The sequence below is a fragment of the Erpetoichthys calabaricus genome, chromosome 12 (assembly GCF_900747795.2).
Source record: "Erpetoichthys calabaricus chromosome 12, fErpCal1.3, whole genome shotgun sequence".
Taxonomy (NCBI): Eukaryota; Metazoa; Chordata; class Cladistia; order Polypteriformes; family Polypteridae; genus Erpetoichthys; species Erpetoichthys calabaricus.
The window spans coordinates 48,672,241-48,684,420 of NC_041405.2; the positions used below are offsets into that span (position 1 = coordinate 48,672,241).

The 12,180-nt window shown below is 36.3% G+C and overlaps 1 protein-coding gene across 1 annotated transcript in view; it reads left to right on the forward strand.

Moving 5' to 3' along the window:
* Positions 1 to 12,180, forward strand: part of msna (moesin a) — a 57,268-nt gene that overhangs the window by 25,750 nt on the left and 19,338 nt on the right. Inside the window, exons 5-7 of the mRNA XM_028815485.2 lie at positions 8,091 to 8,174; positions 10,412 to 10,558; positions 10,909 to 11,005. Coding sequence (XP_028671318.1) covers positions 8,091 to 8,174; positions 10,412 to 10,558; positions 10,909 to 11,005 — 328 coding nt within the window. The remainder of the gene's footprint in view (positions 1 to 8,090; positions 8,175 to 10,411; positions 10,559 to 10,908; positions 11,006 to 12,180) is intronic.

The window sequence follows — 12,180 nt, forward strand, 5'->3', positions numbered from 1 at the left end:
TGACTTAGATTTTTTTTTAATGTACAGTATTATACAGTATTATAATTTGGCAATTTGTCAGTCTTAAGAGTCTTTTGGCTTTGACCTCTTCCATTTAAAGTTACTATTTTTTTCCTCTCATCTCTTGGTCCTGTTGGCACCCTGCCCGGGATTGCTTCCTGCCTTGTGCCCTGTGTTGGCTGGGATTGGCTCCAGCAGAACCCTGTGACCCTGTGTTCGGATTCAGCGGGTTGGAAAATGGATGGATGGATCTCTTGGTCCTGTCCTTTAATTGCTCTACCTGTACTGGCAAAACATAAATTTGGTCCTGATTAAAATGAGTGACCCTAAGGGCTCATTTATACTTCACGCTCAGAACGTGTATGCGCCCGCATCATGGCCACCACGCGTTCTGAGCGTTCATTTGATGCGTCCTCTGAGCAGGTCCTCAGAAATGAGTTGCAGTACCAGCAAAAAGTCGGGGGGCGCAGTGTGCTAAAAGTTGGAATGTGACGTCAGAGTCTCTGTTTACTATCTACATGTGACAGAAAGCCACTTTGCGGATCCTACGAGATCGGTGTGCGCGCTTCGATATTTGATAAATGGTTCGATGTGGTGAAGCAAAATGCCGACATACAGATGTATTCATGGTGCTTTTATATTCAAGTGTCGCATATTCCCGATCGTAATGACAAGATATGTTTTAAAATTCTCACATACTGTGCCATCTTTTTTTGTAGGGCTTCCTCTGTTCCTGACAGCAGTGAATTGCCAGCAATAGATCGCCACACTGACCACATTAAATGTATGATATTCCAACTCTCTGCACATTTAGAATCCTTAGATTTATACTTGATATCACTTTCATGATGAAATGCATTAAAGTATGAATATTACATTTTACAGATAAATCGGTAATTTAATTTAAATAATGAATACTGTTAATTACACACATGGGGTGACACAGTGGCGGAGCGTTAGCGCTGCTGTCTTGCAGGGAGTCACGTCGCTGATATTCCCTGCCTGGAGTTTACACGTTTTCCAGCTGGGTCTCCTCAGTGTGCTCCAGTTTCCTTCCAAAGATATGCAGATTTGGTGATTTGGTGCTGCTAAAATGACGCTAGTGTATGTGTGTGCTTGTATTCACCTTGCGATGAGCCGAGGCATCGTCCAGGGATTGTTTCTCACTCGTGCCCAATGCTTGCTGGAATGGACACATCCCTGGATTTAATCAATTAACATCCTTTTCAGAGATATTGCGGTAAGGTGTCATCGGAATTTAATGGGTGTTCTAGGCAATTCACAACACAGAGAAGCCGAACATGTTCTCACCGTGATAATATCTCGCACTGCCACCTGGCGGATTCCTCCAGATTTACGTAAAGTACGCGCGCAAGTATAAACACTACAACACTTGCGTAGCAGGAGCGTCCGCTGCAGCATGCGTCGCGTCACGTGAAGTATAACTCTGGCCTAAGATGAAGATTGTTTTTGCTTCAATAAAGCTAATTCATAAATTTATAAGAGCTCTGCAAAAATCAATGTAATGATATAATGGCCTGTGTCCAGCAGATCATTTTTTAAATTTGTGCCCTTCAACAGGTGATGGATGCTTTGTCTAACAACATTCCTCAGACTGGTAGTGTGGATAGGAAGCCATTAAACTGTCCCACTGTTACTTTATTTTGAAATTTAAAGAAATGGAGAATATTTTTAAAGCAGTCATGTCTGGTATTTGTCCAGTAACCCCAGGCATATCCTACAGATCTTTCTCAAGTTGCTTTTATAGTCTCCTTGTTAGATGTTAAGCCTCTATGTTGTTCATTTAGCTTTTTTTTTTTTTTTTAATCAAAGCTGTTCTTGGTCAGCCTGTTCAGGAGAGGTGTAGCCATTAAAAGGCTGCTGAAGTATAAGGAAAACAATCTATTAATTACTACACTGTGACTTTTATAACCGTTGCTGTAGATGTGGAACAGAAGAGTCCATTTTTGTTTTTTAAACAAATTTTTGAAGAACTTGAATTTTAGCTAACCACCGTGCCACCATCGTAAATACTGACAATACATGTGGCGGATAATAAATGTCATCTTTTATCATTAGGCACCAGGTTGCCAGGAGACTGGCACACAAATCTATAAGTTCCACTCCTCAAGTGTCCCCACTGATTCCAAAGACACTCTTTACATTATGCAATTATGAAAAATAACTATTCACATAAAAGGACCTCAAAGACATATTCCTTTTAAGCAAGGTTTCACGTCACATAGTTTTTTCCTGTCCAAAATTACTGGAAAAATAGAGCACCCACCCTATGTTACAGTTGGTGGAATGGACAGTTGCATTCAAACCCTAGCTGAAAATTGTTTAGTGTTTCCTGTAACCATTATGTTCTGATATGTACAAAAATAGAAGAATTTTAGATTTGCCTGTAAATCTCCTTTGCTTTTATTTACTCCAGTACTGCAGAGAACTTTATCGGCTTAATTATATACTATGTTCTCTCACTATTAATTAAGTTCTTTTGAGCTTCAGGCCTCAAGTACTTTCAATAAATGGTATCTCCATAGGCAATAGGTTTTTGACATTTTTTACTCCCCTTATCGATCTCCAGTTTGTGAATCTGCATTTACAATAAAATCTTTTTTTTTGGTCTCAATTGTTCAGGCTTTGTGTCTTCCAGTACCTTTTGGTATTCCTGTTGGTTACACAACCCACAAATTAACATTTTTTAATAATGAGATTGAATTTTGGGTAGCTAATTGTTTAAAACATTTTTTTAAATATCTGTTAAATGCAGTACATCAAATATATGTATACCAGTAACGGTGCACTGCACGATTACGTGCAGTGAATACACTTGACTTGAGCATTCCTAGTTTTCATACTCTTTTCTGTGTACGTTTAGCATTCGTTTGCTCAGAGGTTGATGTGCCTTGCTACTTCCTGAGCATCTCTTCTTTTCTCCACCCTAGCAGCCCGCTTCTTCTCTTCTTTCATCTGCATCTTTTTGCGTTAAAATTAAGTCAGTGTTTGTGTTACAATTACTTAGTATGTTCTCTTTGATTTTTCACTTAAGCTGGCACTTAAGTCTTCAATCTGCCTCAAGAATATTTAAGATCTGAAGAGGTAGGAGAAGTGAAAGTGATAGGGATGAGAACGGCGCCCATAAGCATATGCCGCACGGCCACGCTGCTGACAGCTGCCGAGAGTTGATTCTACAATAAAATAAAAATAAAAAGAGGAATAACCTTGGACGTCAATCATCACCCCGAAAGCGGATAGTAGACGTCACTTAGTATATATATACATATATATACCAAACGTCAGGTCAATAGTTCAAACGGTTTTCGAGCTACAGGTGGTTTAAAATCCTGGACAAACAAACAGCCACGGTAGCATATTATATATAAAGATAATCTCTCATAAGGATTATGATTGTGTCATAGACATTTTATCATGGGCACCTTTCCCTGAATATATACAATACTATTTTAAAAATCTCAAAAATTGTTTCATTAGGCCCATCAGCAGTCCTGCAGGTTTGTTTTTTTTTTCCTGTGTACAAAAGGAAGATGGTATTTATCAATATATTACTGCATTATATGTTTATATGGCCATCTTACTTGCAGAGAGTTAAAGAAATATTGTCATTAATGGCAATTTTATTATCTATTTTTTTTTTAAACCAGGTCACAGGTTCTACTGTCTACTAAGAAGTACCTATAGTTTGTGTATTAAGAAAATGAGATAAATGGAAGACTTTAACAGCACCATGAGGTGCTATTGAGAGGCTTAAATAAAAGAAGAGAAGTAGGAGACTCCCTCCCTTGGCCATATGTTTCCGTAGTTCACTGGGTTGCAGCATCTATTTCACTGATCTCCTATATGGACTCCTATAGGGCTGGTACTGGGAGCTGCTGGGGGTTGTGATCAGGAGACTCCCCTGTTCTGTGGAAGTTCGGTCTGACCTGGAAGTGCTTCCTGAAGGCAGTACTGTTGCACAGGAAGTACTCTCTGGTCCAGTATGAAAATACAGTTTCATCAAGTATTTTTATGAGATCACCCTGAAATGTGAATGCAGCCCATTTATGGTTACTTTATTTATTTTACATGCTTTCTAGATAGAGTATACAGTAGTTTACCTGTATGAGCAAGCACAGTACTTTAAAGGGTATGGAACTGTCAGTTAACCTGTATCATAGAATTATATAGCAGCATAGATTGTGATCGAAAACTGTAACTAAAATGACTAAAAAAGAATTTAATTAAACAAAATTAAAACAAAACTAAAAGCTTAGTGAAAAATTAAAGCTAAAGTGAAATGAAATGAAAATAAATTAAAATTGTATCTATTATTTTAAAAAATCCTTTGAGATGAGACTTTTTGGAAGAGATTTTTTCAAGTCCCGCTAGACTAGACTTTTGCCTTGAGATTTTTTAAAGTCACAACCTGCACACGGTACTCTCACCCCTCATTCGTGTCAATGCTTTTGTCAGACACACCTCCTGCACTCTCAGCTGTTTTCCTCATTTTTAAGTTCCCAATTAAAGAAGACATATTATGTCCAGATTTTATTGAAGAATTTCATCACGAAGGGTTATCAACAGAAAAAATGAGTACACGGGCAATCCTAGCACCGAGAAACGAGAAAGTCAAACAAATTAATGCCAAAAATGTTTATCGGTTACATGGCAAATTGGTTAAATGCGTATCAATAGACTGTTGAAACAGTTGGTGGTGATAGTGCGGAAGATGAAAACAACAACTTACGATATCCTGAAGAATATCTACAACTGTTAACACCGTCTGGTCTTCCACCGCACCTATTACTGAATAAAAAAGGATTTATCCGAGAAAGGTAATGTAGTACATCTTTTGCGAATAACATTAGACAACAAAGGAGATGTTGATATGCCATTCATATTAAAACGTTAAAAGTTTCCCGTTAGAAAAGCTTTTGCAAAGACAGTTAACAAATTTAATAGAGAGAAACAAACAAAATTCAATCATGGGCAGTTATACGTTGTGTTGATGCATATGTATCAATTCCCATGAAAATAACAGTAACAATAAATTGTACATCCGCATCCCCATACATGAGCGGCAGAACCGCAAAGACGCTAGCGTGTAGTGCAGGCCCAGGGGTTGGCAAGCGAAGTGAGCAGGGGGCAAAGCCCTCTAGTACTTAAATAAAAAATGGTGGAAATGGTAATCTATTGTTTCTTTTACTTTTAAAGAAAGCATTTTTAATAGCCTACTGTTGATCAGTTTTCCACATGAGGTGCACACATGTAACTAGACTGAGGTGAATTAATATTTAACCTTGAGGCTGCGATTGATGATGGGTTGATGTCTCTAGCTAGCCTTTACTTTACTCCATTTTGTGGTTGTAAGGAATTGTAAATTTGTTAATACCAAACTGGGTGTCAGCAGCTGCCAACATTCTGGAATGAAGTTTATCTAACACCTTGCACACTTTGGGGGCAAAATGGCAACATAAAACTTGATTTTTTTAGGAAAAACAATAGAAATATCCAACAAATGCATAGGGAGCTATTTACTCTGCAGCAATAGGGTGATCTAGACCACTGAAGCACCTAGTAGAATATTAGCTGCTCACCCAGATTCCGCACATCGCACCAATCATTTTTTTCCTCTACTGCTTATAACTAAAAAGCTGGCAAAAGTGTGTGGTTACCAATGCGAAAAGTAAAAATGAAGATTACTAATAAAACTGCAAATGCTTGAGGCTGCGAAAGATAAATGGCTCCTAGACAGAGCATGTTTTTGAACAAGGGATACAGCAAAGAATTTTTTGCAAATGAGAAGTTTCTCTCTGGAAGTACTTTGAGTATGGCACTGTTAATAACGAGAGAGTGCATAATTAATGACCCAGGTTAGATTAGTAGAACTCAATTAAAAGGAAAGCAGCCAATGAATTTAAAAAACTCTTAAGACTGCTTTCATAAAGAAGTTAATTAAGAGGCTGAGGACTGGGACATGCTGACAAAAACCACACGCATATAAAAAAAAATGAAAATGAAATGCTTCTTTTATCAAAACACCAACTTGCCTGTGTAGAAAGCTGTTATTTGATCTTCTCAGTTGATCTAACACAAAAAGACAGAAAATGCACTAATACAGCTACATATTGAACATCTAGAACATTGTATAAATGACCTGCCTTCATAACCTACTGCGAAGTGCTTGAATTGAACTGTAGAATGCTCAACATTGCCAAAGTAACCAGCCTGTTCCATGAACAGATAGACAACACATTATGAAACATTTAGAAGATACCTTTCTGTGTAAGATAGGTGGATCAAAAAATTGGGATCCTGTTTATTTTATGGTCAAATCTACATTTTATATTAGTTCCTTTGCTTTGTATGAAACTACATTTCTTAATCTTTATTGAATAGCAATTTTTAAGTTAAATGAAAAATACACATCAATGATTTTCTGAAAATAAGAACTAATTGAGATAAGTTACCAAAAATAAAAAAACTAAAAATAGAAAATGTCAAAAATTCATAAACTAGACCTAAACTACAATGACAGTTGAAAATAATACAGATATAAAAGATAATTTTAAAAGTGGAACTCGAATCAACACAGTTAGTTCAAGTTCAGAACTACCAACAATCCAGTTTAATGAGGATTTACAGAGGGACAGTAATTCACCGTCAAGACTTCTTTGTCAAGAGATTTGCTAATAGCTACAGCTATATTTTTCTCTGACATAACTGCTGTTGATTTTCTGAAAATAAGAACTAATTGAGATAAGTTACCAAAAATAAAAAAACTAAAATAGAAAATGTCAAAAATTCATAAACTAGACCTAAACTACAATGACAGTTGAAAATAATACAGATATAAAAGATAATTTTAAAAGTGGAACTCGAATCAACACAGTTAGTTCAAGTTCAGAACTACCAACAATCCAGTTTAATGAGGATTTATAGAGGGACAGTAATTCACCGTCAAGACTTCTTTGTCAAGAGATTTGCTAATAGCTACAGCTATATTTCTCTCTGACATAACTGCTGTTGTTTATCTGAGAGATTTGTCGTGTGTTTGGCTTTTTTATAGGCATATGTGATAATGTGGTATTACTAACATATGAAGAACAAATCCATCCATCCATTATCCAACCCGCTGAATCCGAACACAGGGTCACGGGGGTCTGCTGGAGCCAATCCAAGCCAACACAGGGCACAAGGCAGGAACCAATCCCGGGCAGGGTGCCAACCCACCGCAGGACACACACAAACACACCCACACACCAAGCACACGCTAGGGCCAATTTAGAATCGCCAATCCACCTAACCTGCATGTCTTTGGACTGTGGGAGGAAAACGGAGCGCCCGGAGGAAACCCACGCAGACACGGGGAGAACATGCAAACTCCACGCAGAGAGGACCCGGGAAGTGAACCCAGGCCTCCCAACTTCGAGGCAGCAGCGCTACCCACTACGTCACCATGCCGCCCAAATGTATAAATGAAAAACAAAATTCAGTTTAATTTCCAGTGTTGTGAAAATGTTGAACTATGTTGCTCCTGTAGTTTTTTACTTTTATTTCTAGTACAGAAAGCTGCGGTTTGTTGTATGGGTGCAGGTTCTGAGGCTTTGCATTTAATAAATCTGCAATGATGTTCAAGTAAGGGCCTATCCACAATTGAACCGTGACCATGAATTCCACTACAAAGATTGGAAAACAACTGCCCATGAGCTGAGAAGTCATTTACTTACTGTACAATTGTCTTAACCAAAGAAAGTAGCCATTTCAACATTTTCAGGGGTTACTTATTTTTAAGTGTTTCAGCTGCTGATAAACCAAAACTTTTCTGTCATGTCCTTGTAATGTGGGAATTTTTAATTGTACATCTCTTACCTAGCTTTTCTACTTCCAGAAAATAAGTCATTGATTTATATTTCAGTAGATAAGTCGTTCATCTACGCTGTTACTATCTTGGATATACAGTATACCATATACATTACCTCACTGTATTTTAGCAGGATGATTCAGAAAAGAATCTCTGCTACTCAGCAGTACCCAGTAAGCAGGGTTAGTGTTTTAGATACAAACCTTTTTTTTCTGTTTTACAGGGTGCTAGAACAGCATAAATTAAACAAGGAGCAGTGGGAGGAGCGCATTCAAGTTTGGCACGAGGAGCACCGAGGGATGCTACGGTATGCTATGTTCTAGCTAGGCTATGTTGACCTCTGTAACAGTCAATACGCCTGACAGGTTTTTTTTGATAAATATTGTTTGTACATGCCTGTGGATCTTTGTTCTGGAGAGGTGGTTTCATTGTAAACAGATTCTTGCCATAGCAAAAGGCACTAAATATGTTTTAGTATATTGTAGGCACCTCAGTTTGGAATTCCCTTTTTTTTTTACTTTTGTGTTTAAATATTCACACAACTGCCTATGCTGTATGTTTGTCTATTTATGGATTAAATAAAACTAACACATATAACAGAAAGACTCCCTTTGTCTAAAAGGATTAATAAAAATTAATTTGCTTTATTAGACCATACTTAAAAGGTTTAGTTGTATTTTTAGTAAGTTAAATGGCTTATCAAATATTTAACCTACATTTTACTTTTGCTTATGCTTTTTATATCCTAGTATTCTTCCTTCTCATGTACAGGTTAATACAAGGGTACTCCAACTTTAAGTTGGAATTGATGGATTAACATACTGTATATTGTAAATTCAAAAATCAAACAAACTATTTTTTCTGTATTAACATTGTATGACTTGCTACCATTGCACTTATATAAAATGATAATATGTTTGGAAAAAATTTGCATTGTAAGTAATTGTAAAAAAGAATAAATAATAGAATCTAAATATCACTATACACTACATAAGTCTGCATGTAATAGTAATATGCTTATCTTTTTTCCACTCATTAACATCTTACAATTACCATATGTGTTGACTTTCTTACTAAAGTTATCATATAAAAACAGTTAATTATTGACCACTGTCTTTCATGACATCTTCAAAAATAAGTGATGATAAAGATGATTATAAATATGATGCCCATATTATACATAATTTGATAATATTGGATAGAGGTGGTTCTGCACATAAATAGTGGAAAAGGGATGACAATTTTTCCTTTAACGTGAAGTTGAGTGTATTAACTTATGCTTTCATTTATTTAACGTGGTAATTTGGCCTGAAGACACAAAACTTCATTTTCAGTCATGAAGGTTGCTAATAAAACCACATTTCAATTCAGCAAGAGTTCTCAATTGTGGTATTAATTTTGTTATGAATTAGATCCAAGACAGTATATTGACTTACTAATGACTTGTTTTTTAGTCACCAGGTTAAAGCTGAGATTATAGTGTTAAATGAGCTATAAATTTGCTACACTGTATTTTCCTGGTCAGAGACTTCTGGCTGGTATATTATGTGTTTTTTAATCGTCCATATATTATATAAATTGCATATATTCTCATTCTCTCTCTCTCTTTCTCTCATGCTAATACTGATACCATTCTAGGGCACTCAACATGTATTCACAGCATAGTGGCCCCTGTGTTTCTACACTAGTATACAGTATGTAGGACCTTTCATCTGCCGTTGTAGTTTTATTGTGCCTGAAAATCCTCATTGTCTTATGTTAACATGCCTTTTCCCTGGAAACTAGCAGCCTCTTTCCAGTTGTTAACTCACTTGCATTCTACATACACTTTAATCTTTCAGGTGAAGATTGTTTCACAAAACAACAGAAAACTACATTTTTTCTGTATAGTACCTAGTGACAGAATACTTCAAAGGGAGTTGTTTAATTGAATACTCAGGGATTTCATAAGCATAGACAATTTATTCAATCTCAGTAAAGATGCTTACCAGAAATTGCGCTAAAGTGAGAAACACCCTGTTGTCAAATTGGTACAATTGTGACTGAGTAAAAATCAAAATGTAATTTATGAATTACTTTGTCTAAGACAGAACTTTTTGATCATGCTTTACATATTTCTTTATATTTTGTTCATACATTCACTTTTGTGTTAAGTGTGTAAATTCCTGTCCACATTAAACTAGTGAACATGTGGAAATATGAAATTTGTCATATGGAATGGATTTAATATCAAAACAGAAATTACAATGCTTAGTACAAAAATCTTGTCTTGCAGTGAAATTATTGGTGCTGTTTAGCATTCCCAGTTGCAAACAAGAAATATGTGATAGGTAGGGCTCCCTTACAGCATTTTCCATACAAAAGGAGCTTTACCTGCATTGATTCCTGCCAGAAACATGATCAAATAGGGAAATGTCAGGAAGTTGGAGATTTACATTTATTATTTTATCTCCAAATTAGGCACTGTTGATCATAAGAACATATGCAGGAAACTGTAAAACTCTCTTATAATAATGAATGTTTACTTGTTGTTTGTTTGGACAGGGAGGACTCCATGATGGAGTATCTCAAGATTGCTCAGGATCTGGAAATGTATGGTGTTAATTACTTCAGCATCAAGAACAAGAAGGGATCAGAACTATGGCTAGGTGTTGATGCCCTTGGACTTAATATCTATGAACATAATGACAAGTAAGCTCTCCTCTGTTACACTTGTGCTTCTAGAATGTCTGTCTTAACCAAATGTAGTATGCAATCATCAAGCTTAGTTTTATTATTCAGCTTTCACAAAATAGATCAATGGATGAGGTATGGTATTTTTCATATTTCTTTCCAATAATATGTGCAGGAATGGTTTGAATGGTTTTCTTTAATCCTTCCAATATATAGGCATTATTCTTAAAAATCTTTTAGAATAGGCATTGTGCCTGGACTTTTGCATATTTTAAAGCCTTTCTTCATCTTTTCAGAATTTACTGAAACAGCATCAACTGCTTTAATTTTAACTTTTGCATTTTAACTTTTTTTTATTGCTTCTGTAGGATGACACCTAAAATCGGGTTCCCATGGAGTGAAATCAGAAATATTTCCTTTAATGACAAGAAGTTTGTAATCAAGCCAATTGACAAGAAGGCTCCAGTGAGTTGTTTTGAAAACTAAATTAGGCATGCCTGTATTATAAATATTGTACATACATTGATTTTGTGTCATTTTATTTAATTCTTTTTATGCATTATTTTTCTTAACACTTACTGCAAAGTAAACATTTTTATTTCTAAGGTTTTCAAATGTTGTTGATGTGTTTCTATACCAGCAGTAATCTAATGCTAGCCAAGCCCACCACTCACATGAGTGTTTGTGTATGCTGTCAAGGTGGATATTTTTTTTATATGCACAAATGCCACATGACAACCTTGTCTAATGTTTTTTTAGAGGAAGGTGAAATTGTATTAAAATTTTGGGTTAAAAAAAAAAAAAAAGCTAGTAGAGAAAATGAAATCCATAAAAATGCTCTGTGACTTAAAATTTGGTTTAGTTTCCAGGGGCCTCATGTATAAACAGTACGTACGCATAAAAATGTTACGTACGAACGTTTCCACGCTGAAATCGTGATGTATAAAACCTAAACTTGGCGTAAAGCTGCGCATATTTCCACGGTAGCTCATACCCTGGCATACGCAAGTTCTCCGCTTGGTTTTGCAGACTGGTGTCAAAACAGTGCTACTGTTCCTGTGTGGTTACCCTTTCTTTTTTAGATCCACATCCCTGACGCGGCTTTATCATATACACTGAAACTAACTGCATATTGTTTATTAGTTTAATGCATTTGATTGTAATTAACCTGTAACAATATAATGGTCCAGGGAATAGCCAAAGTATTCCAAATACCATAGCTGCTTTAGCATTGTTACTCTCACTGCACCTTCTTTTTCTTCTTTCAGCTGCTCCCGTTAGGGGTTCCCAGCAGCAGATCATCTTTTTCCATATTACTCTCACTGCACCACTCGTAGTATTTATATCACTATATCTGAGTGGGGAGTCACAGCTCTACAGCAGAGAATTATCGGTATACAGCATCAAGCACACGCTGCCTCAGCCATGCTGCCTATTGAACTTCTCTCACATGGCAAACACTTCAAAGCCTTTCCTGTACGGACCTCGCGGTTCAAAAACAGTTTAATCCCAAGAACTATAAACGCACTCAATCAGTCCATTAAGTGCTCCTTGTAGAACTGTTTGTACTTATAAGTACAATTATCTGACTGTAAACTTGCGATACAGTTATAATATTGCACAACCTGAGACACTTTATA